Consider the following 26,505-nt stretch of genomic DNA (forward strand, 5'->3'; position numbering starts at 1 on the left):
ATGTAAACAGTGACCTTACATATTTAAATACTGACAAAAATAGACTAAAATATGTACAAGCCTATTTGTTGGAGGCCAAACACATTTTTGCTACTGGCGAACAGGTCAAATACACCAACGCATTTTCTATGATGGTGGGGATATCGAATATCTATGTAGAAGACCATTCGTTATTCATTTACTCGGCGTGCGGTCTCTGATTTGGATGGTTAGGTGTATAATTGTGGGGTTTTTCCGACTTCGTGGAAGTAATCTCGTCCAGAAAGGGACTTTGGAGAGCCGTCAAGTTGATTCCGCTGGATTGCTTCATCCTGGCGGTTCCTGGATTTCAAGACATTGCTCTGAAATAGACACGAAGACTGATTTTACAGTATATATTTTTTTTTCTTTCATAAATGCTTATTTATTGTTTACACATAACGCACCTTATACACCGTGTTTCGCTCACTCTTTTGAAACTCCACGATATGCGAAACACGTTCTTATTTCGATAAAATAGGATATATTTACTATGCACGTAGTAACAATAGTTTAAGTTTTGTGATCATGCGAAAATTCGAACTCGAGATTTTGACTGATTCGAACTAAGAATCGATCACTGATTACATTTTCATGATCTAGAAAAAATGTGTGTGTGTGTGAATCTGTGTGTCTGTGTATTTTGGGGATTTTTTGAACACCGTTAGTCCTATCGAACTGAAACTAAGTATCGGTTTTTGAAATTCTAATCGATCCGATGAAATTTTTTTTTCAATTCAGGCTGAAATTTTTTACATGTAATAGAAATTATAAATGTTATTCAATAATATGTTTTGATTATTTTTACCTCAACCGGAAGTAGTACTTTTACTATAGAGAATCGAGGTTTTTTATGTTTTTCTCAGAAAGATTTTGGTCTAGAAGTTTAAGCTTAATACGAAGTTTTGTATAAAATTTGGTAAGCATCCGTCAACCGAAAGTGACAGTTTACTTTTTTTCGATTTTTCTTTTCAACTATTTTTTCGACCCCTTTAACATGTGTGATCTTCACGAAAAAATTCAAGTATAATTCTTGTATCAATGTGATGATAATAAAAAAAATTACTGAATTTAATAAACCGGAAGTGGGATTTTTTCCTCTTAGAAATGTCAAAAATGTGGTGACCACGATTCTGTCCATACTGAAAATTTATATTTGTATTCTTTATGTACTAACTAATAGCTGATAAGGTTTTGGTCAGAATGCGTAAACCGGGAGTAGTATTTTTTTTAAACAATATTTCATTATTTTATTTTGACCTTTAAAATTATTTTTATTTTCTTGATATTTAACGAGTATAATAAAAAAATTTCGAATAAAATCCGACAACCGGAAATAGAACTTTTCTCATGTGTAATTTAATTTGTATCGAAAATTCTCTCATAACCAGTATGTGTGAGTGTGCATGTATGTTTAATTATCGATTTTTTTTGTGATCTTCTTATATTCCTCAAATACAAGTCATGGGTTGGTCATATTCGATTTTTTTTTATATTAAGTCAATGTAACTGCAGTTTTTATATAAGGTGGATTGTTTCGTTGAATAATTACTAGACGGTATAAACTATTTGTAAAAAACGAATAAATCAATCAAAGTGATGTTTTTTTATTTTATTTAATTACATTATAGAATGTGTTTTATTAAATCATACGGAAATCTAGACGTTAATGAGAATTAAACTATCGAATTTTATTTTTGACCTTTGTATATTTCTCAAATACATCCTCGTAGATAAAGTTGTGGGTTGGTCGCATCCGAATTTTTTAATGATATGATGTCGAACAATAGCACGTAGCAATAATATAGCAGACGCCAGTTATCTTCGTTTCTTACTTCATCTACATATAGTTAATGCTAAGTTAAGTGAAGTTGAATCTTGTCTACCTGCTATTTGCCACGTGTTGTAATTTTTATTGTTTTTATAGTTTTTATTATACGTAACTCTGAGCCACACAAGCACTTAGTATTCGAGGAACACATTGTTTACGACTCGTAGAGTTTGTCAAATTAATATTTGTATTCATACTAGGGTTTCTGATTTCCCGGACTTTTTCGATTCCCGGGACACGGGACGGAGCCCGGGATCGTTCCCGGGATTCCCGGGATCCCGGGACACATGCAAAAAAAACTAGCTTCTTAAGAATACTAAAATATTTAAATGTGTATCCGAAAGTCTAATTCTAGATTTGTTAGAAAAATTTCCAGCGATGGAAAAAACTCTTTCAGTTTCGGTCGAAGTTGGTTTTATTGTTAAAAGGGACGAAAACATTTTTTTTAATTATCGGGTTTTTCTCTTGTCAGCTAGAAAAACCCGAAAAGTCGAGGCTATTTACGTTGTTTTGTATACTCGTCTTTGATAACGTCTTATTTAATTCTCCATTCATCCTCAAACACGCAATTGTTTCTTCTTCATCAGAATCTAAAAGAGTTTCTTACATTGTTAACTATACTTCATTTAAGATATACTTCATAATAGTTTCACCGTGGGATATACATTCGCTTTTATTACAACATTTAAAAAATGTTTTGTTCGGTATAAAATCAGAATTATTTAAAATTTTTATTAAAAAAAGCAGTTTTAGGCTTCTTCTTTCTTCGATTTTAATTTTTGAGAATATTTTATGATTCTTTGTGTATTTGATTTATTATTTCCCTTTCGTGCAGTCGTGAAAATGTTTTCAAGATTTTTAAAATCCAATTCCCGGAATTCGAGATAAAAATTCCCGGGACACGGGACAACGAAAATTCCGTGAATTCCCGGGAATATCTGTCCCGGGATGACCCGGGTCAGAAACCCTAATTCATACATATGAGTAGTATTGTACCATTTGTCGATTTGAAGTGCAAATTTTCCATTTTTCTATAATTTCAGTGTTCAGTGTTTTAATAAAATGTTCAAAAAATTTAAAAATCGTAATACGTCTTTTAGTAGTATCAGCCGACAAAGAAAAATATACACACTTCATCAGGTCCAAACAGACGTTGAACAATTCCAGCAAATGCTGTTTTAATAATTCTTTGACCAATACCATGTGGTTGTTTTTGACGTGCAAATACATAATTCGGCAACACATTAACTGGCTTCTAAGCACTTATCAGTAAATATGACGTAATATTTATATACATATATTAATTTGTTTTCATTTGTGGTTTTGTGATAAAAAAGCATTTGAAAAAATTCGGATGTGAATAACCCACGACTATATCTACGTATGTATTTAAAGAATTTTTATTATTACTAGCTTTTTATTATTACTAAATTATGTTCACAATACACACGTCTTATATCTAGTTTAATAGCTACTGATCTACTGATCATGTTCTATTTTACAATATTAATTTAATTTTGTTAGTAATCATAGTATTATATTATTCTAATGTTAATGTACAGCATATTTGGAAAAAGAGCTCTAAGACCTATTTACAATACTTATACATAAATGCTCATAATACATCTAATACATAATATTAATTAAAGACTCTGAAAAGTCGATGACCTAAAGCAGATTGTGTTTAGGTAATCTGTGTGTTATACCTGAAGGGTATAGACATTTTGTTGTAATCACTGAGACTCTTCACAATGATATACCCCGCATCGCCTTGCGTTTCGTTGCCTCAGTGTGAGGTGCCCATCTCATTCTTTAACGAACGTTACTCCTAATTACAATATTTTATTACTGACTGCCATTTCAAACTTTTTATTTAAACAATAGAAAAACCGACTATGAGAGCATTTTCAATACAAATTGAGCGTAAATGTAAGGAATCTTAAACAAGACAAAAGTTCTACTTTCGGTTATTGGATTTTCCTTAATTTTTATTTTATTACTTAACATCACTAGAAATATTATACAGATAAAATATCATGAAGATAGAAATAATTTAAAAGGTCAAAATAAAATAATGAAAATACTACTTTCGGTTTACGAATTTTAACCAAAACCTTATCAATTCTAAGTTACATAAATTATACAAATATAAATTTGATACGTTTGGTGGTTTAAAACATTTTACTCTTCTTAGAGTTAAAACAATCACTTTTCCCGTTTATTAAATTTGATGATTTTTTTATTTTCATCAAATTCATACACGAATTATACTTGCATGCTTTCAGGAAGAGCATACATATTTAAAGGGACGCAAAAAATAGTCTAATAAATAATAATAAATAATAATAATAAATAATAATAATAAAAAATAGCAAAAAACTGCCACTTTCGGTTGACGGGTGCTCACTAAATTAAGTTATAAATTAAATATCAGTTGTTATTATTCTTGAACTTCTAGATATGAAAATTTATTTCAATAATTCCAAAGGTTTTTGAAAAAAACATAAAAAACCTCGATTTTCTAAAGTAAAACTTCCGGTTGTGGTATAACACTGTTTCCGGTTGTGGTTGTGGTATAACACTGTTCGATACGAAAAATGGTTCAGGAACGAGATATGACTTTTCTTATAGATCTATGCCCAGTAAACACGAATCTGGTAATAAAAAATGTTGATTGGCTCGAGATTCGGAGATATATATGTTTTTTAAATCACTCGATTTTTCTATATCTTGGTGTTGTTGTGTCGATGTCTCAAAATCTGTATATTTTCTGTTCAAAATGAATATTGGAATCTATACTCGGGTATTTTATCTTTTATTTGTAGTACTTTTCAGCTTTAAAATCTCTCCAAGTAGTCGTCCAGTTCAAATCAAAAGTCAAAAGTACGTATTTTCATTTGGGATTTTTTCTCACTGTTAATACTATTTTATATTCAGTATTTTCTATTGAAACATGTTTATTGAGATAGTGTTCTGGCCGCACTATTTTTTGTTTTCGTTTAAAAGGGTTAATTGGAAGTGTGTTGAATTTGAAATCGTTGAAATTGCGAGGTAAAATATCGTACTAGTATTTACTCGTATTTACACGAATCCGAATTTAATTAAGAGGGATAATATATTAAATTGTCTTTATATGAGAATTAAATAAAATTAAATAAAGTGGAATTTTATTTAATTCTCATATAAAGACAATTTAATATAGTATCCCTATTAATTCAATTTAGATTCAATTTGATAGTTCACTTTGATACACAGAAACACACACACAGTTTTTTTCTAGTTCATGAAAACGTCAGTTATCACGATCTAAAGAAAAAAAAGGTCGATCAGTGATCGATTCTGAGTTTGAGTCGGTCAGAATCTCGAGTTCGAATTTTTGCATAATCTCAAAACTTAAAAAGATAAAGCAAAAATGAGTACAAAGTCAATTCAGATACGATTTATTTACGATAAACAATGAAAGTAATTTACCCAAGTATAACATGCACACAAAATGTTTAATAATAGAACTACAGAGATATTTTTTTTGTCAAAATAGTGTCAAATAGTTTGTGTCGAATTTCATATTTTATAATTCTTATATGTATTAAATATGTAAACATTGTTTGGCCACATACGAATTTATTTATTATGTAAATTTACAGTTAAATATTTCACGTCCACCTAACATCACTATGGAATAAGAAACAACCATGTCTTCAAATCCTGGATGTTCAACAAGTATGTCTTCAAATCCTGGATGCTCTACAAGTATGTCTGATGCAGAAAGATTCAAATGTTTTGTTGAGACTTTCGTGAAAAATGGCACAACACTTTTAATCTACCTCAAAAATGTATCATCAATGAATAAAGACAAAAAAAATTTCGATGGGCAGTGGTTTAAAGAATATTTTAAAGGTGTTATTGACAAAGCTGGTGATATGGCCAAAAACAAATTGGTTGAATATTTAAGTGTAAATCCTTTTGCTGAAATTATGTTCGAGTTATTTGTACCGAATAATTTAACCGATAACGTTTTAAATATTATACCAAAAAAAAAAAATTTTATTTCTTTGCTTGACGAAACCGCTGAAAATGAAACAAAAAATACACTGACTGAGATAGGAATTGAAATATTTCAGTGCTATGAAATGCAATTGTTCAGAGTAACTTCAGACGAAGGACCACAGCAAGCAATGAGAATATTGGGCAAAGAAGCAGCACATCGAGTAATAATGTATGCTCTGTATGAAAATAGTGACAAATTAAGTTCCGAAAGTGTTACTGCTGAACGAAAATGTTTTGATTCGGAAATTAAGTACATAATGTATACTTTTGAAGAATTTGTTTGTAAATGGAGTACAACGGAGTTTTATGAAAAAACTGGTAGTTTCATAAACGAACCAAATGTTAAAAGATACTTTGATCCCCACATTTTTGAATTCAAAAAGCCAATTTTTTATACGGAACATCGTCAACGTCTTTTCTGTGGTCAAAATGACTACGGGGAGGATTTAGATGAAACAATGGTGAGAAATCTGTTGGAAGGTCTTAAAGAAAATCTTTTACATGGTTTTCATAGTCTTTTACAAACGGAACACCAAACATTGCTGCAAGAACTCAAAAATCATATTCAAGACATCAACTGTGAAGTCATTGTGAGAAAGGTTATTAATTGCATGAATGAAATTTATAACCTTAAACCAGAACGACCAAAAATACATTTTCAATTATTCAATCCAGTTGAATCATTCACGGGAAGACAAGACGAATTGGAAAAGTTAGATAGAGCATTAAAAAGTGAAAACAACATGGCAGTAATATCACAAGTTGCCACAATCACTGGTCTCGGTGGAATCGGCAAAACCGAACTTGCTAGAAAATATGCTCTTCATTATTCTAATAACTACACACATAAAATATTTATAACGGTTGAAAATAAAGAAAGCGCCGCAAAGTCATTCAAAGAATTGGCAAAACAACTGGGAATTGAATTATTCGAAAGAAGCAGTGAAGAATCGGAAACAAAGCGAACAAAAGAAAGAGAATTTAAAGCAATTGTAAACGAAATTTTTAACCGCATCACTGAGAACGGTGATACAACCCTATTAATTCTAGACAATGCAGAAAATTTCGAAGACGTAAAAAACTTTATTCCCCAACGGGGGCCACCCAGTTTTAAATCAATTTTCACTCTGATCACATCGAGATATATCGACTGGAATGTGGGACAGGAAGGTAAAATTATCGTAGTTTCGTTGAATAAATTTACTCACCGTGAAGCTCTAGAGTACGGTAAAAACGAATTGAAAGAAGCAGAAACTGTAGGCTTAGAAATTTTAGTGAAAACGTTGGATTATTCACCACTTGCCCTGAAACAGGCCGTTGGTTACATCAAACAACAAAACGATACACCAAAAAAAAACAACCAAATATTTACAGCATCTAATTATGTAAAGGCATTTGAAAATGAAAGCAAAGTATTACTCGGAAAAGGACTAAATACTAATTATGAACGTTATAATAAGACGATATTAACAACATGGACTATGTCATTCAACAAAATATCGAAGAATGACGATTGCGGTGTGTTTGCCATTGAGGTTCTGAATATCATGGCGTACATCAGTCCGGACTATATTGATGTTGAAGAAGTTTTTCGCCGGTTGAATGAATCAGAATTATTGTGGAAAGCTGTTAGCTTGCTTGGGAAGTATTCGGTAATTAATATCGATGATGGTATTGCGAGCGTCCATCGACTGGTTCAAGAGGTGATTAAATTGAATCTGAAAAATAACGACGAAGAAAAGTTAATAATTGGAAAAACCCTTGATTTATTGAAAACGTCTAAAGACTTTGAACATGTTGTATCTGTTTGGACACATGCAAGTCAATACACTGATATAATTCGCAAATTTTATCCAGGTGCGTTGTATGGCGACGACAAAGATACCCCTATTCATTTGCTCGCTAAGTATCGAGATGATGATAAGATATTGGAATCCATCATTAAACATGTGGATAACTTTAATATCAATAAAGAAAATTCCATTCGGAAAACTGCTTTATATTTAGCTGTTACTTCTGACCACGCAAATGTTGTTAGATTTCTTTTAAAAAGAGGAGCCAGTTTAAATTTTAAAAAGTGTTTATTATTTCATTCTGCGCTTTTAAATTCAAATGCAGAAATTGTTAAACTTCTAAATTCGCACGACAAAAATTTGATTAATTTAAAAAATTATGACAATCTGACACTTATTGAAATCGCTATCATCGAGGGCAAAGAAGAGATCGTCAAAGTATTGGTACCTGAAAATAATTCACTCATAAATTGCGCACGTTTCTCAAAGGCAATTAATGAAAACAATATCGAACAGTTAAAAAATGACATTAAAATAAATTCAGAATTAGAAATTCTATTCTATTTATATCTGGCTAATATCAAAGGAAATCTGGAAGTAGTAAAATTGATAACAAGTCAAGATGCCCGTATTAATTTTAAGAACATTTTCAATAATACTTACATGAATCGGCTTTTTTTAGAAAACAGCGCCCATATCGATGCAATTAGTTTCGATATTGAAAAACATTTTAAAAATGCTATAAAATATAGAAAGAAACATATAATTGAATGTATGTTATACAGTGGATACGACATTAATGCCGTAGATAAACCTTTACAATGTGCATTAGAATTCAAAGATGACCATATGTTTGAATTTTTATTCGAAAACGGTGCTCATATTGAGGCAAAAGATAGTGATGGAAATACACCCCTACATTTAGCTTTATATAAAAACAAAACGCAGAGTATTAAACTCTTAATCGACAATAACTGTGACGTCAATTCAGTAAATAACAATGGTGAAACCCCTCTCGACGTAGCTATAAAACTATATCAATCAAGTGCAATTAAAATATTGTCTGAACGCGGTGGGATTACTATGCAATATAAAATTGATTTGATTCCATTGTATTGCGCTATAGCAGATGAAAATGTTAATACAATTAAGCTAACAATAGGCGATGGATGTGACGTTAATTCAGCTGGTACAAATTTAATTCCACCTTTGCTTTATGCATTAAAAGCACATGACATTGGAGTTTCAGTCATTATAGCTCTAATCGAAAAGGGTGCAAACATTGACGCGAAAGACAACCATGGTAATACACCGCTACATTTAGCCACAGCTAAAAGTAATATACAGGTTATGAAACTGTTAATCGACAACAACTGTACCGTCAATTCGATTAATAAATTGGGTGAAACATCTCTCGACCTCACTTTTAAAACAAATGAAGTAAATGCATTTGATTTATTGTTTAATCATGGTGGGATTTCAAAGAAATCTAAAGTAAATTCACCTTCACTCAACTGTTCTATGCAATAGCAGATGAAATTCAATTAAGTTAAAAAAAAACCACTTATATGTATGTAGCTTCGAGATATTGTCTAGTACGGGCGATGAAGTTCTTAATAAACATTAATATGTATAATGAAAATGGTAAAAAACAAAGTCATTTCGGGGTAGATGTATCGTCGAAGAATTGCAATGGTAATATTCCATTGCTATTAGCCATGGAAGAAAATCGCGTTTTTGTGGTTCATATTCTTGTATAAATTGCATACGATATCAATAACACTGTTCGACACGAAAAATGGTTCAGAGACGAGATGACTTTTCTTATAGATCTATGTCAAGTGAACACGAATCTGGAAATAAAAAATGTTGATTAGTTCGAGATTCAGAGATATATGTATGTGTTTTTTAAATAACGCGATTTTTCTATTTCTTCGTGTTGTTCGGTCGATGTCTCAAAATCTGTAAATATCCTATTCAAAATGAATATTGAAATCTATAGTCAGGTATTTTATCTTTTATTTGTAGTACTTTTCAGCTTTCAAATTTCTCTAAGTAGTCGTCCAGTCCAAATCAAAAGTCAAAAGTACGTATTTTCACTTGGGTTTTTTTTCCACTGTTAATACTATTTTATATTGAGTATTTTCTATTGAAACATGTTTATTGGGATAGAGTCCTGGCCACACTATTTTTTGTTTTTGTTTAAAAGGGTTAATTGAAAGTGTGCTGAATTTTAAATCGGTAAAATTGCGAGCTAAATGCTCGTAAAAATGTTAGTATTTACACGAATTTGAATTGAAATAATAGAGATAAAATATTAAATTGTCTTTATATGAGAATTTAATAAAATTCTACTTAGAAAAATCATATTTCGTTTCGAATTTTATTTCATTCTCATATAAAGACAATTTAATATATTATCCCTATTAATTCAATTCAGATTCGTGTAAATACTATTATTTGTACGAGCATTTAGCTCGCAATTTTACCGATTTAAAATTCAGCACACTTCCAATTAACCCTTTGAAACGAAAACAAAAAATAGTGCGGCCAGAACACTATCCCAAGAAATGTTTTTCAATATAAAATAGTATTAACAGTGGAAAGACAATTTTTGCCATGGAAATCGCGAATACACAATATTTGGCACTCAAGTTCTCGTTACTATGATAGTTATCGTTAGTATGATGGACTTTTCGGCTGTCAGATGTTCCGTTATAGAGATTTTAGTGACTTTGTGACGATTAATTTGTGACCAGTAATCACCGAACCCGATCGAACAACACCAAGATATAGAAAAATCGCGCGATTTAAAAAACATATATATCTCCGAATCTCGAGCCAATCAACATTTTTTATTACCAGATTCGTGTTTACTGGGCATAGATTTATAAGAAACGAATAAATCAATCAAAGTGATGTTTTTTACTTTATTTAATTACATTATAGAATGTGTTTTATTAAATCATACGGAAATCTACTTAGACATTAATAAGAATTTAACTATCGAATTTTATTTTTTTGACCTTATTATATTCCTCAAATACATAGATAAAGTCGTGGGTTGGTCGCATCCAAATTTTTTAATGATACGATGACGAACACTCCATCACAGAGTAGATTCGTTATCATAGCAATAATATAGCAGACGCCAGTTATCTTCGTTTCTTACTTCATCTAAAGTCATTTGTCGAACAGTATAAATATAATGATATATACTGTTCGACAAATATATATACAATATATATATATATATATATATATATATATATATATATATATATATATATATATATATATATATACATACATATATACAATAATAAAAATAATAAAAAGACACACAGAAACACACACTCAGACACACAGAGCCGCACACATTTTTCTATATTATGTAAACGTGATCAGTGATCGATTCTGAGTTCGAATTTTCGCATGATCACAAAACTTCATCTATTGTTACTACGTACATAGATAAAGTGAAAAGACAGTCGGTAGAAATTAAGTTAATTGATAGTTTTTTAGTGACTCAGTTTGATGGTCGATTTTTGTCGACCATGTGAAGATTTTTGGAAAAAAATTTTCGTCTGCGGCGCTTTTTTCGCTTTTTACATAATATTTTTTTATAATTATTTTTTCAAAAATAAGCTTATTTTTTTCATATTTTATAACTCAATAAGGTGTATGCAAAGAATATTTTCCATTTTTATTCCGATATAAAAAAGATTTTTTGAAAAAAAATTCAATTTGACCAATCTTTGCCTGCCCCCCCCAAGAAAAAGCTGAAATGACGTCCCTGATTGTTTTCTACCGAAAGTAAAAGCCGTTTTTATGCCGCATTCTTTTATGATGCATTCTATTTACCTAGGACAAGGGTTAAAACGAAATATACAATGTAATTTATGGATCTATTTTGCTTTTGCCATTTTTCTTGTTCCTAAATTTGTTTATTCCCATTACCCTTGATTTTTAGCGTGATGGAAAGAAGAAAATTTTGTTATATGGGGGGGGGGACAAATTTTTTTAACCCTGGGTGGGCCCCCTTTGACTCCTGGCATGCACTAATTTCAGTCCCAGTCCGCCACTGCATGCATGTACATATGTATATATATACATACATATGTAGGTATATAATATATACATATGTATGTAAATACATACATATACATATGTACATATATTGTATTTCTTTATAACACATTATTTGTATAATTTACATATATTTGCTGATTTATATTTAAATACATATTTAAGTTAGCTGAGCTGTAATTTTGTTTTCGAAAATAAAATAATATAATATTGTTTTTCGGTAATGATGCCGGTTACGTATATATAAAAATGTATTTTATTACATTTAATTAAAATAACTTTTTGTTACTAATAAGTTCATAATATTACTAATAAGTTCATAATATTACTAATAAGTTCATAATATTACTAATAAGTTCATAAATAATATTATTTTTTGGTAATGATGCCGGTTAAAATATAAAAAAAATATTTTCTTAAATTTAATTAAAATAGTTTAAACTTGTTATTACTAATAAGTTCATATCTTAATTTTAGTTTATCTTGTTTTATTTAAAAAATAAACACCACAATGACTTGAAAGGTATCCCCAATGGGTCTGTGGCTATAATATACATATGTAGTATAACAAAAAGATGAAAAACATATAAAGCATGCAATAAATATGTGTTTATAAATCCATGTCACCAGTTATTAAATATAATTTTATGCTAAAGCTTTTGTTTTATTTTTAATCATATTAAACCAACTTGCTCTGCAAATATTTCACACATAAAATATTAATTGTTAATATAATTTACGTAAAGTAACTAAAAAACGCATTTTATCACGCATATTTTATATACATATACATATATTATGTACATAAAATAAGTATATACCGGGATTGTTTAGCCTTTTTGAGTCATTGGGTCACAAAACAACATTTCGGTACCTCATAGGTTGCAAAATTTTGTTTTTTAGAGAAACCACTTATTAACGGGGGGGGGGGGGGGGAACTTATTAAAAACATTATGTAAAATTTGCAATATTAAAAGATAATATTTATCAGAAACAAAAATCAATACAAAAAACGAATATTTTAAATATAAAAGTTGTGCATAAGCAGCTATTAATTTTTTTATATATTTTTATATTTAACAAAGCAAAAGTATATTTTTTTTATGGGGAAGGGGAGGGGCTCAATCCGTAAAGCTCCTCTTCGTTGTGCCTGTCAAATTATATACATATGTAATATAAATATTGGTTAACTTAATTCCTTTAGTGGTTTAGAATTCATACATTTCTTAAGTTAAATGAGGCTAAATAGAATTGTTAGATCTTTGCCCGAAGTCTTTTTTTACAATGACTCTTCTTCAAAATTAATGTTATTTTTTTTCTTCTATTCATATAGAAAATATGCTAAATATTAAAAAAGAAAAAGTTATATTAGTGTTTCCTGTATTCGTACGTCAGAGATATTAAAAAATTAGCTCATTCTTTTAATTCGTTACTTCTTTTAATTTAATTAGTTACTTCTTTTACGTTGTCGCGTACAGACGTTGATTGCGTGAGTGGCGATTTGTGTAACGAACTTGTGAACTTTAAAATTTGTAATATAAAATTATATAATTATTTTTATGTTTAAGTAAGTGTATAATAACAATGGCTTCAGATCGTGTCAATAAATCAATAGCTATTGAAAGAAAAAAACATTGATATTTTAAAAAGCAACTGTATATCGAATGATAATAAAACATTTGTAATTAGCTCGGTAAAACAATTAGTTAAATATATATGTGAGAAAGAAAATAGTGACAAGGAACAATTTATTGATGTAATAAGAGACCTAAGAAGTTTAATTTAAAAATATAAAAGATAACATTGAAAAAGACATTAAAAAATTAAAAAACGAAAAAAACATTAAAAAAGATCAATAACAAAGAAGTGGCGTTAATTTTACCGAAAGAGGGAAATACATAATAGTGAGGAGACTTAAAAAGATTGTGTTGAAAAAATTAAACATATTAATTTAAATATAGGAATACATGGAGTCAAAAAAATAAACAAAGGTGGAATCGCAGTAACATGCGATAAAGTTGATATAGAAAAATTTACAAAGGAGGTACACCAAAAGATGGGAGAAGATTATATAGTAAAATAAGTAAAAAAATAGACCCACTATAAAAGTAGTGGGTATAAATCAAAAATTTACACTCGAGGAATATAAAAATTATATTAAAAAACAAAATGGATTCATGAGATTCGTGCAACGATCGGTAACAATTACATATATTGTATTTACTAAAATACCTTTCAGCATCCATACTATTGACGGAACACCAAATAGATTTTAGAGTTGCACAACCAAACTCTTCATATTTATTTTTTGTTGCCATCAATAATACCAATATATCCGGCGTGGATTCACATTTTATATTCTCTATTAATTGTCTAAAAAAGTGCTGATATCTTTCCAAATATTGAGCCTCTGTTAATACATTAAACAATGGCAGGTTTCTAAAAAACAAAACTGTTTATTTAACATTAATATTAGATTTTGCACCTGCCACAGATGGATTGAATAGTTTACTCAATGTTCGGAGGAATAGATTTGTCTCATTTAGTCTTGAGTGCGAGTCTAGTTTTAACTTTATTAAGACGATTTTTGAGCAGCCTCTTGGATACACAGCTCCAACTGTCTTCTTTTGTTTACAGTAGTAGACAAAAGCAGTTGCTTGGTTTCGACAGGAAAAATACCGTCTATGGTAAACTGCAAGCTCTGTTTTATCCCCTCAATTTCTTCACATAATAAATGAGCAAAGGGATAGGAAGACCCTTCTAAATTGTCTATTAATTTTATAAATTTATATATATATATATATATATATATATATATATATATATATATATATATATATATATATATATATGTATATATATATATATATATATATATATATATATATATATATATATATATATATATATATATATATATATATATCATCATCATTTACAGCCATTCGCCATCCACTGCTGGATGAAGGCCTCTCCAACACGCTTCCACTCGTCTCTGTTTTGCGCAACACTCATCCATCTCACCCCGCACATTTTCCTAATTTCGTTCACCCATCTTCCTTGCGGTCTTCCTTTTACCCTTTTGCATTCTCTCGGGTACCATTCAAGCACTTCTTTTGTCCACCTTTCGTCCTTTCTCCTAGCTACGTGACCCGCCCATTGCCATTTCAATCTCTGCACTCTATCCACTATGTCCACTACTCTTGTCATACTTCTCACCCACGTGTTCCGCTTTCTGTCTTTTCTCGTTATGCCAAGCATACAGCGCTCCATACTTCTTTGAGTGCATTGAATTTTATGTAGCATCTTGGTGTTCAGTGTCCAAGTTTCACATCCATACGTCATCACTGGCAAAACGCATTGATCAAAGATCTTTTTCTTCAGGCAGAGTGGCATTTTTGATTTAAAAACAGCATTCATCCGTCCAAATGCACTCCATCCTAATTTCATACGTCTCTTTATCTCTCCATCTTTACTACCAGACATGTCAATTATTTGACCTAAATATAAATAATTATTTACTACTTCTACTGGTTTATCATCTAATGGGATGCTATCAGGCATGCAATAACTATTGAACATTAGTTTGGTCTTATCTACGTTAATTTTTAATCCTACTTTTCTACTTTCCCTGTCCAGCTGTGTTAGTCTGTTAAGTAGTTCAGCTGAATCACGAGCTATTAAAACTATATCGTCTGCAAACCGAAGGTGACTCAAGAAACGACCGTTGATGCTTACTCCGGCTGTGTCCCACTCCAAGTTCCTGAAAACTCCCTCAAGCACCGCATTGAATAACTTGGGCGAGATTGTATCTCCTTGTCTTACTCCTTTTCCTATGCTTAATCTATCTGTACCTGAAAAATTTTTAACCGAAGCTGTGGCATTCTTATATATTGCAGCTAACAGCCCCACATAGGGTTCCGGTACCCCTGTGTTTGTAGAGCGTTAAGTACTGCATTGTGGCTCACTGTATCGAAGGCTTTCTCATAATCGACGAAACCTAGGCACAATGGCCGTTGATATTCGTTGGCGCGTTCGATTAGTTCGCCAACTACTTGGAGGTGGTCCATTGTGCTGAAATTTGCCCTAAATCCTGCCTGTTCTATAGGTTGGTTCTCGTCGAGGATATTCTTCAGCCTTTCTGTAATAACCTCCGTGAAAAGCTTGGTGACCGCTGAAAGTAAACTAATGGGTCGGTAGTTCTTGATATCACCTTTTTTGTGTATTAAGATGATAGTTGCGTTATTCCATCCTTCTGGTATAGCTTGGTTCTGGATGCATTTGCTGAAAAGCCTAGCTAAGATATTATTTAGGGGGGAGCCGCCACATTTTAGTAAGTCAATGGGAATATTATCTTCCCCTGGAGTTTTACCGTTCTTTGCAGTTTTTAGCGCGGCCTCTACTTCGCTAGGCAATACTGCAGGAACCCTTTGGCCGTGTGTCGATTCCAGAGCGGGGAATTGACCGTTGTTGTTCTCGTATAGTTTTGCATAGAACGTGTAAACTCTGTCTATGATTTCTTCTCTATTCCTAATTATTACTCCGCTCTCTGATCTGATTGCGATCATTTGGTTTTTGCCTAAGAAAAGATCCTGTTTGCACTTTTTCAGGCAACGGTTATTCTTAATGGTATTTTCTATTAGCTTGCTGTTAAAATCCCTGACATCCTTGACTATTCTCTTCTATTCCTTGACTATAATTTCCTTATTAACTAGATTGTATTCTTGCTTATTATTATATTGCTGTCGGTTCCCTCATCACTGAGGATCGTGACTATGATGTGCGGTCAACCAGCTGCCTCCATTCAGTTCTAAATTCGGCCAGGCGAAGACTTGCTACCGTGGAAGCGCCCGTCGCTGCAGATACTTGGTCAGTCCAGCGTGCGGGGGATCTGCCTCTGGCTCTTCTGCCTTCGACGCTACCAACCACAACCAACCGCTCCAGGCTCTCCTCACCTCTTCGTGCAATGTGGCCGAAGAACTGCAATATACGTTTCAGGCATATTGTTGACAATCTATCCTTGATTTTCAATTCTTCAAGAATAGACACATTCGTGCGTTTGTCGGTCCAAGGCACGCGCAGTAGCCGTCTCCAGGACCACATCTCGAAGGCATCGATTCTCCGTCTATCCGCCGCCTTCATGGTCCACGTCTCGACACCATAAAGGCAGACAGAAAAAACGAGACTCTTCACGAGACGGATTTTGACAGCAGTTGTAATGGCTCTATTCTTCCAAATCTTCGTTAGTTGTGACATTGCCGATTTTGCTAATGTAATCCGGCGCCGTATTTCCAATTCGCTGCCGCCGTTGTTAGATATGAGTGACCCCAGATAGACAAAATTATCAACCACATCTATACCGTTTAAAGCTGAGTTGTTGTTTTGCAGCTGTTGGTGACGGTCAATTATCATAATTTTTGTTTTGGGGCGGTTTATCTGGAGGCCAAGCACATTACTCTCTGTCTCAACACGACGGATCAGTTCGGCCATTTCTTCATGATTATTAGCTATGAGCGTTGTGTCATCCGCATACCGAAGATTGGATAGTTTTTTTCCACCAATGGACACTCCACCCTTCCAACCATCCAGTGCTCTACGCATTATATACTCTCCATATATATTAAATAGGTCTGGAGATAATATACACCCTTGCCTTACTCCACGTTGTACTCGAAAATTTGTCGAGTTTAGCGAATTGATTCGAACTACTGCATTGTTATCATTATACAAGTTATGTATTATTTTTACAAGATGCATGGGGACTCCCATGTCCAGTAGAACTTTCCACAGATAGTCCCAGTTCACAAAGTCAAAAGCTTTTTTATAGTCTATAAAACAAAGAACGGCTGGAGTTTGAAACTCCCGACATTTTTCAATGAGTTGACGTATATTCAGTATTTGTTCCCTCGTCCCTTTGCCTTTTACAAACCCTGCTTGTTCGTTCGGTATTTGCCATCCAAGGTAACTGCTCAAACGATCTTTAATTATATACAGCAATACTTTACTAGAGTGCGATATTAAGGCTAAGGTCCTGTAATTCTCGCATTTTTTTGTAGATCCTTTCTTGTGTAAGGGAATGAATATTGAATTGACCCAATCTTTCGGCCATACTCCGTTTACCCAGATCTTGTTGCACATATTACATAGCGCCTTTATCGCAGTTTCACCAAGCTCTTTCAGAAGTTCAGCTTGTATACCATCGCTGCCAGGAGACTTTTTACATTTCAGTTTCTTTATGGCATTTACAACTTCAGATGTCAAGATGTCAGGCTCCCTGACATCATCAATTAGGGAAACAATTGAGGTCGACGAACTACCACTGTACAATTCCGAACAGTATTCTTTCCATCGGTTGAGTATCACATCAATATCTGTAAGCGTGTTTCCAAATTGATCATCTATTGTCCAAGTTTTGGGTGAAAATTTTTGAGTGACGATTTTTACTTTGTGAAAAATATCCCTTGCCTGATTCTTTAATGCGTGTTTTTCTATCTCCTCACATATGTCATTTATATATTTAGCTTTATCCCGCCTACAACTCCTTTGAATATCTTTATGTAATATTGCATACCTTTCAAGATATTCTGTCGATGTTATGCCAGTTTGTTTAAGTCTTTTACGTTCTTTTATCTTAACCCAAGTTGAATCAGAGATAAAAGACTTACGATGTTCATTTTGCGGTGTTTGATGTTTTCTGGCATACCGAATTATGAGATCTTTAAAAATTTTCCAAGACTCTTCTACATCTACATTAGGATTTATTTGGAATTCTGCATCTTTTTCTCTGATTACATTGCCAAAATTAATTACATCATCATTGGTGAGTTTAATTGCTTTATTATTATCCCTATCTAAATTTAATTGCTTATTATTATCCCTATCTAAATTCCTTTTATGCTTAATTAGGTTTTTTGTTTCCGCTGAAATTTTGAAAACTTAATCTGTTTCCTGAATCCACCTAATTTCTTACCTGTTGAGGTTAGAACCGAACTAATTACAGTGTTCATTTCCTCGATGTCTGCTTCTGGGTTTAATTTCTCGTATCTATTTCCAAGTTCGAGTTCGAATTCCTTTTTCCTAGACCTTAGTTGAGCGAAGTCTGGAGAGCTACTGCATCCTTTTATTAATTTCCTACGTTCGCAATTTATATTAATGGCCATCTTGGCCCGGACTAATCTATGATCGCTACCTATATCTACTTTAATTAAAACACTAACGTCTTTAACGGAGTGCAGGGCATTTGTTAGGATGAAATCGATTTCGTTTCTGTCTCCTTTAGGACTCTCCCAAGTTCACTTATTGTTTGCGTTTTTCCTGAAAAATGAATTAGTGATAAAGAGCCTGTTGTGTTCTGCGAATTCTATGAGGCGATCGCCTCTTTCGTTTCTTTGGCCGGTACCAAAATTGCCTACTGCTCTTTCTGTGTTTGCCTTTTGTCCTATTTTTGCGTTAAAGTCGCCCATGATTATTTTAAAGTGGTGGCGGCTATTATCGTATGCGCCCTGTAGTTTTTCGTAGAAGTCTTCTATTTCCTCGTCTGGGTGGCTAGATGTGGGGGCGTACACTTGGAAGATTTGACAAGTGTACCTGCTCGAGATTCTTAATACTACATAGCATATACGTTCCGATATGTCGCTTATTTCTATAATATTTCTTTCTATTCTCTTATTGATAAGAAACCCTACTCCTCCTATTCTACCATTTGCTAGCCCTCTCCAGTAGAGACAGTTACCACTTTTTAGGATTATTTGGTTTTGCTGTTTTCGTCTTACTTCACTAAGTCCTACTATATCCCATTTGATATTTTCTAGTTCATTCTCTAATGCAAGCACACTTCCTTCACTCGATAACGTTCTTACATTGTATGTAGCTACATACAGATTTCTATTAGCTAAGCTATCATCCATCGTCACTCTTACCTTGTTGGAGCTTTGGATATTATTTTTCTCGCATTTATCCAAGATGTGTTGAGAAAAAGGCGGTACTTGAGAGAGAATTCCATTCAAGGATTGAGTCATAACCGCCGTAGACTCTTCTCTGTATTCAGGTCAGGTGTCAGATTTTCATCCTAGGTATCACTTGGATCACTTATGAGTTATTGCATGCCATTTAATAGGGTAGCTCGTTAGTTATAATAATAATAGGTTTACAATTGTTATACTACTTTTCAGATCTTTACCGTGAAAAGCCTCTTTGAGACAGCGGATTTATATATGTATGTGGATGTGGTTTTCAATTCAATATTTTAATAATGAAATATAATAAAGATTATAAAGCTCCAAGGGTTAATTTAAAGTAAGTTTCTTTGAAAAACTATAAGATAGTTGGGGAACAGAGTTCGTTAAGAATGATACAGATCTTTAACGTGAAATGTTTCTTTGGAGACAACGGTTTTATATATATGTATACATATATTTATATGTGAGTGTGGTTTGCAATTGGATATTTTTACCCAGCAGTTACTTTATTTGGATTAAATATAGAAATAACTTTATAGTTACTTTAAAATAGTTGAGAGACAGGGTTCATCGACCAATAAAATATAAGATTTATTGTTTCGGGCAAAGATGAAAGCAAATTTCGCGTGGGGGAGATTATAATTTATGGTCTTTTTTGTTTGGACCGAGGGTTAGTTAGCAGGTATAAGGACGAGCGATACGATGAGCTCTTGACAAACTCAATAACACAGAATATGCAAATACACTGATTTTACAAATACACTGGGAGATAAATGCCTTTAACGATCGATCTGCTGATTATTAAAACACTTAAGTTATACTAGGATGCAATTAGTACAATAGGTGAGTAGATGGTTAAGTTTTAGAGTTAAATGCGTATATATATATATATATATATATATATATATATATATATATATATATATATATATATATATATATATATATCATCATCATCATCATTTACAGCCATTCGCCATCCACTGCTGGATGAAGGCCTCTCCAACACGCTTCCACTCGTCTCTGTTTTGCGCAACACTCATCCATCTCATTCCGCACATTTTCCTAATTTCGTTCACCCATCTTCCTTGCGGTCTTCCTTTTACTCTTTTGCCTTCTCTCGGGTACCATTCAAGCACTTCTTTTGTCCACCTTTCGTCCATCCTCCTAGCTACGTGACCCGCCCATTGCCATTTCAATCTCTTCACTCTATCCACTATGTCCACTACCCTTGTCATATTTCTCACCCACGTGTTCCGCTTCCTGTCTTTCCTCGTTATGCCAAGCATACAGCGTTCCATACTTCTTTGAGTGCATTGGATTTTATTTTGCATCTTGGCGTTCAGTGTCCAAGTTTCACATCCATACGTCATCACTGGCAAAACGCATTGATCAAAGATCCTTTTCTTCAGGCAGAGTGGCATTTTTGATTTAAAAACAACATTCATCCGTCCAAATGCACTCCACCCCAATTTCATACGTCTCTTTATCTCTTCATTTTTACTACCAGACATGTCAATTATTTGACCTAAATATAAATAATTATTTACTACTTCTACTGGTTTATCATCTAAGGGGATGCTATCAGGCATGCAATTACTATTGAACATTAGTTTAGTCTTATCTACGTTAATTTTTAATCCTACTTTTCTACTTTCCCTGTCCAGCTGTGTTAGTCTGATAAGTAGGTCAGCTGAATCACGAGCTACTAAAACTATATCGTCTGCGAACCGAAGGTGACTCAAAAAGCGACCATTGATGCTTACTCCGGCTGTATCCCAATCCAATTTCCTGAAAACTCCCTCAAGCACCGCATTGAATAACTTGGGCGAGATTGTATCTCCTTGTCTTACTCCTTTTCCTATGCTAAATCTATCTGTACCTGAAAAAATTTTAACTGAAGCTGTGGCATTCTTATATATTGCAGCTAACAGTCCCACATAGGGTTCCGGCACTCCCTGTGTTTTTAGAGCGTTAAGTACTGCATTATGACTAACTGTATCGAAGGCTTTCTCATAATCGACGAAACCTAGGCACAGTGGCCGTTGATATTCGTTGGCGCGCTCGATTAGTTCGCCAACTACTTGGAGGTGGTCCATTGTGCTGAAATTTGCCCTAAACCCTGCCTGCTCTATAGGTTGGTTCTCGTCGAGGATATTCTTCAGCCTTTCTGTAATAACCTTCGTGAAGAGCTTGTAGACCGCTGAAAGTAGACTAATGGGTCGGTAGTTCTTGATATCGCTTTTGTCGCCTTTTTTGTGTATTAAAATGATAGTTGCGTTATTCCATCCTTCTGGTATAGCTTGGTTCTGGATGCATTTGCTGAAAAGCCTAGCTAAGATATTAATTAGGGGGGGGCCGCCACATTTTAGTAAGTCGATGGGAATATTATCTTCCCCTGGGGTTTTACCATTCTTTGCAGTTTTTAGCGCGGCCTCTACTTCGCTAGGCAATACTGCAGGAACCCTTTGGCCGTGTGTCGATTCCAGAGTGGGGAATTGGCCGTTGTCGTTCTCGTATAGTTTTGCATAGAACGTGTAAACTCTGTCTATGATTTCTTCTCTATTCCTAATTATTACTCCGCTCTCTGATCTGATTGCGATCATTTGGTTTTTGCCTAAGAAAAGATCCTGTTTGCACTTTTTCAGGCTACGGTTATTCTTAATGGTATTTTCTATTAGCTTGCTGTTAAAATCCCTGACATCCCTGACTATTCTCTTCTTAATTTCCTTATTTACTACATTGTATTCTTGCTTATTATTATCCCTATCTAAATTCCTTTTATGCTTAATTAGGTTTTTTGTTTCCGCTGAAATTTTGCTTAATTTAATCTGTTTCCTGAATCCACCTAATTTCTTACCTGTTGAGGTTAGAACCGAACTAATTACAGTGTTCAATTCCTCGATGTCTGCTTCTGGGTTTAATTTCCCGTATCGATTTCCAAGTTCGAGTTCGAATTCCTTTTTCCTAGACCTTAGTTGAGCGAAATCTGGAGAGTTACTGCATCCTTTTATTAATTTCCTACGTTCGCAATTTATATTAATGGCCATCTTGGCACGGACTAATCTGTGATCGCTACCTATATCTACTTTACTTAAAACACTAACGTCTTTAACGGAGTGCAGGGCATTTGTTAGGATGAAATCGATCTCGTTTCTGTCTCCTTTAGGACTCTCCCAAGTCCACTTATTGTTGGTGTTTTTCCTGAAAAATGAATTAGTGATGAAGAGCCTGTTGTGTTCTGCGAATTCTATGAGGCGATCGCCTCTGTCGTTTCTTTGGCCGGTACCAAAATTGCCTACTGCTCTTTCTGTGTTTGCCTTTTGTCCTATTTTTGCGTTAAAGTCGCCCATGATTATTTTAAAGTGGTGGCGGCTATTATCGTATGCGCCCTGTAGTTTTTCGTAGAAGTCTTCTATTTCCTCGTCTGGGTGGCTAGATGTGGGGGCGTACACTTGGAAGATTTGACAAGTGTACCTGCTCGAGATTCTTAATACTACATAGCATATACGTTCCGATATGTCGTTTATTTCTATAATATTTCTTTCTATTCTCTTATTGATAAGAAACCCTACTCCTCCTATTCTACCATTTGGTAGCCCTCTCCAGTAGAGACAGTTACCACTTTTTAGGATTATTTGGTTTTCCTGTTTTCGTCTTACTTCGCTAAGTCCTACTAAATCCCATTTGATACTTTCTAGTTCATTCTCTAATGCAAGCACACTTCCTTCACTCGATAACGTTCTTACATTGTACGTGGCTAAATACAGGTTTCTATTAGCTAAGCTATCATCCATCGTCACTCTTACCTTGTTGGAGGTTTGGATATTATTTTTCTCGCATTTATCCAAGATGTGTTGAGAAAAAGGCGGTACTTGAGAGAGATTTCCATTCAAGGAGTGAGTTCTTACCGCCATAGACTCTTCTCTGTGGTCAGCTTTGACATATAGTCATCCTAGGTATCACTTATGAGTTATTACATGCCATTTAACAGGGTTACTTTGTAAGTGAAAGTAGTTAGTTATGATAATAATAGATTAGCAATTGTTATACTACTTTTTTACAGATCTTTATCGTGAGACGCCTCTTTGGAGACAACGGATTTATATATGTGAGTGCGGTTTGCAATTTAATATTTTAATAATAACTTTAGTAAAGAATATAAAATTACACGAATTACTTTAATATAATTTAAATATGAAAAAGAACTGATAGACAGTTGGGAAACACCGTTTCTGTTTGCTATTATTCTATTAAGTAAAGTTCGTTAAAGATTTTTGGCTGGAAGCAATTATGTGGAAGATTTATTGCTTCTGTGGGACCGACTTGACTGGCGAAGGACCCTTTTTTTGTATTCAGGTAGGGAGATGTATCTCGTTTGACACCGATTTGACACAAAAATTAGCACAAAATTTTTCGAAATAACTGATATAAAACCGCTTTTTACGACCGATTTGCTGTTTATTTTTACACTTAAATTATATTAGGATGCAATTAGTAAAATAAGTGATTAGATGGTTAAGTTAAATTTCGTGCAATAGCCGGGTTTAAGCGAGTAATAGCGGGAAGAACGCAGAAGCACGTCTTCCCCGCATGACACGAAAGACCGAACTCCATATATATATATATATATATATATATATATGTATAAATATATATATATATATATATATATATATATATATATATATATATATATATATATATATATACATATATATATATATATATATATATATATATATATATATATATTATATATATATATATATATATATATATATATATATATATATATATATATATATATATATATATATGTATAAATATATATATATATATATATATATATATATATATATATATATATATATATATATATATATATATATATATATATATATATATATATATAATTCGAGTCGCGACAAAGTCGTCTCGTCGAAAAATGAATAAATCGATTTTTATCGATTCGTTCATTATGTTCGGCGAGAGTTAGGACACACACACACACACACACACCCACACACACACACACACACAGATTACCGTCGTTATATATATGATACGAGAATGACAGCTGGACGAACTCGTATATGAAAATGATATAGATAACTATGACGAGTGCAACATTCAGTCTAAGTTGAATTACTCACTGAGGTACATATGTATGTATGAGTACGTAAATGCATGTATTATAAACATTAAATACTTATGATTTGAATTATATTTGTACTTTTGTAAATACAATGATTGATTTAAATTCTATTTAGTATATTTGTAAGGGCGGAAGAGCTACTTTCGTTTAATACGTTTTAATTCTATTTGTTTTAGATTCGAAAATCAACAAGTGCAACGCATTTTGTAGAATCTTGTCTAGGAACGTCGGAGTCGAATTCAGCTTCACATCGAGGTATGTGCCAATCTATCGTACAAATTTTATATGATACATACATACAAACATATGTAAATACAAATATGTAATATATGCAGTGGCGGCTCGTGGATAAGATATCTGGGGGTGCTGCGGTTGATTAAAAATAAAAAAAATGTTTATTTGGATTATTATCACAATTAAACATTATATGTATTTTATTTCATTTAAAAATTGATTCTTCTGTATTTTTTTCCTTGAAAAAAGGTCTATCACCTTTTCGTTAAATTTTTCACTGTTCATAATCATTTTTTTTCAATTGACAGCATAGACAAAGTCGTCAATCTTTCTTGAACCATTGTGTTTCTTATATACATACTAGCTGTATTACCCGGCTTCGCTCAGTGTAATATAATATAAACCGCTTAAACATGACTAAGCTAATTTAATTAAAAAAAAAAAAAAAATTAAAAATTAAAAAAAAAAATTAAAAAAAAAATTAAAAAAAAATTAAAAAAAAAATCAAAAAAAAAAATAAAAAAAAAATCAAAAAAAAATTTAAAAAAATCAAAAAAAAAATCAATTTTTTTTTTTGCCTTCTAGGGCTTCGCCCTCGGCACCCCCCTGAGCCTTTGCCTTCTAGGGCTTCGCCCCTCCACGCCCCATGAGCAATTGCCGTTTAGGGCTTCGCCCCCATGATCAGTTGCCTTTTAGGGCTTCGCCCCTCCGCGCCCCCATGATTCAAAGCCGTCTAGGGCTTCGCCCCCCTTAGTTAATGCCTTTTAGGCCTTCGCCCCCCGCGCCCCCAAGATTAATTGCCGTTTCGGGCTTCGCCCCCCTTAGTTAATGCCTTTTAGGGCTTCGCCCCTCCGCACCCCCATGATTAAATGCCGTCTAGGGCTTCGCCCCCCCTAGTTAATGCCTTTTAGGGCTTCGCCCCCCGCGCCCCCAAGATTAATTGCCGTTTAGGGCTTCGCCCCCCTTAGTTAATGCCTTTTAGGGCTTCGCCCCTCCGCGCCCCCACGATTAAATGCCGTCTAAGGCTTCGCCCCCATGATCAGTTGCCTTTTAGGGATTCGCCCCTCCGCGCCCCCATGATTAATTGCCGTCTAGGGCTTCGCCCCCCTTAGTTAATGCCTATTAGGGCTTGCGCCCCATGAGGCTGGGCCCCCCGGGCCCCCATTCGGGGCCCCACGGGGCTGCGCCCCTTGTGGCGCCCCCTTTTGAGCCCCATGGGGCTGCGCCCCATGAGGCTGGGCCCCACGGGGCTGCGCCCCATGTGGCGCCCCCTTTTGAGCCCCATGGGGCTGCGCCCCATGAGGCTGGGCCCCCCTGGGGCCCCACGGGGCTGCGCCCCTTGTGGCGCCCCCTTTTGAGCCCCATGGGGCTGCGCCC

General features: G+C 33.7%; 2 protein-coding genes across 2 annotated transcripts in view; both read left to right on the forward strand.

The window, feature by feature from the left end:
* Positions 1 to 26,505, forward strand: part of LOC143919146 (uncharacterized) — a 1,208,594-nt gene that overhangs the window by 63,139 nt on the left and 1,118,950 nt on the right. The gene's annotated exons all lie outside the window — the stretch shown is intronic.
* LOC143919232 (uncharacterized) lies at positions 177 to 9,219 on the forward strand. The gene is made up of 4 exons (XM_077441443.1): positions 177 to 370; positions 5,494 to 7,957; positions 8,015 to 8,317; positions 8,498 to 9,219. Exons 2-4 carry the CDS (start codon positions 5,542 to 5,544, stop codon positions 9,217 to 9,219), a joined length of 3,441 nt encoding a protein of 1,146 aa, XP_077297569.1. The 5' UTR covers positions 177 to 370; positions 5,494 to 5,541.

This window comes from Arctopsyche grandis, chromosome 11 (genome assembly GCF_051622035.1).
Source record: "Arctopsyche grandis isolate Sample6627 chromosome 11, ASM5162203v2, whole genome shotgun sequence".
Classification (NCBI taxonomy): domain Eukaryota; kingdom Metazoa; phylum Arthropoda; class Insecta; order Trichoptera; family Hydropsychidae; genus Arctopsyche; species Arctopsyche grandis.

Excerpts from the sequence above, each read along its gene's own strand:
- LOC143919232 (XM_077441443.1), top strand. The coding sequence starts at position 5,542 with ATGTCTTCAAATCCTGGATGTTCAACAAGTATGTCTTCAAATCCTGGA. Across the intron at positions 7,958-8,014 it reads TCTTTTAAAAAGAGGAGCCA|AAATTGTTAAACTTCTAAAT; the intron begins GTTTAAATTTTA and ends ATTCAAATGCAG. Across the intron at positions 8,318-8,497 it reads GATAACAAGTCAAGATGCCC|ATAAACCTTTACAATGTGCA; the intron begins GTATTAATTTTA and ends TTAATGCCGTAG.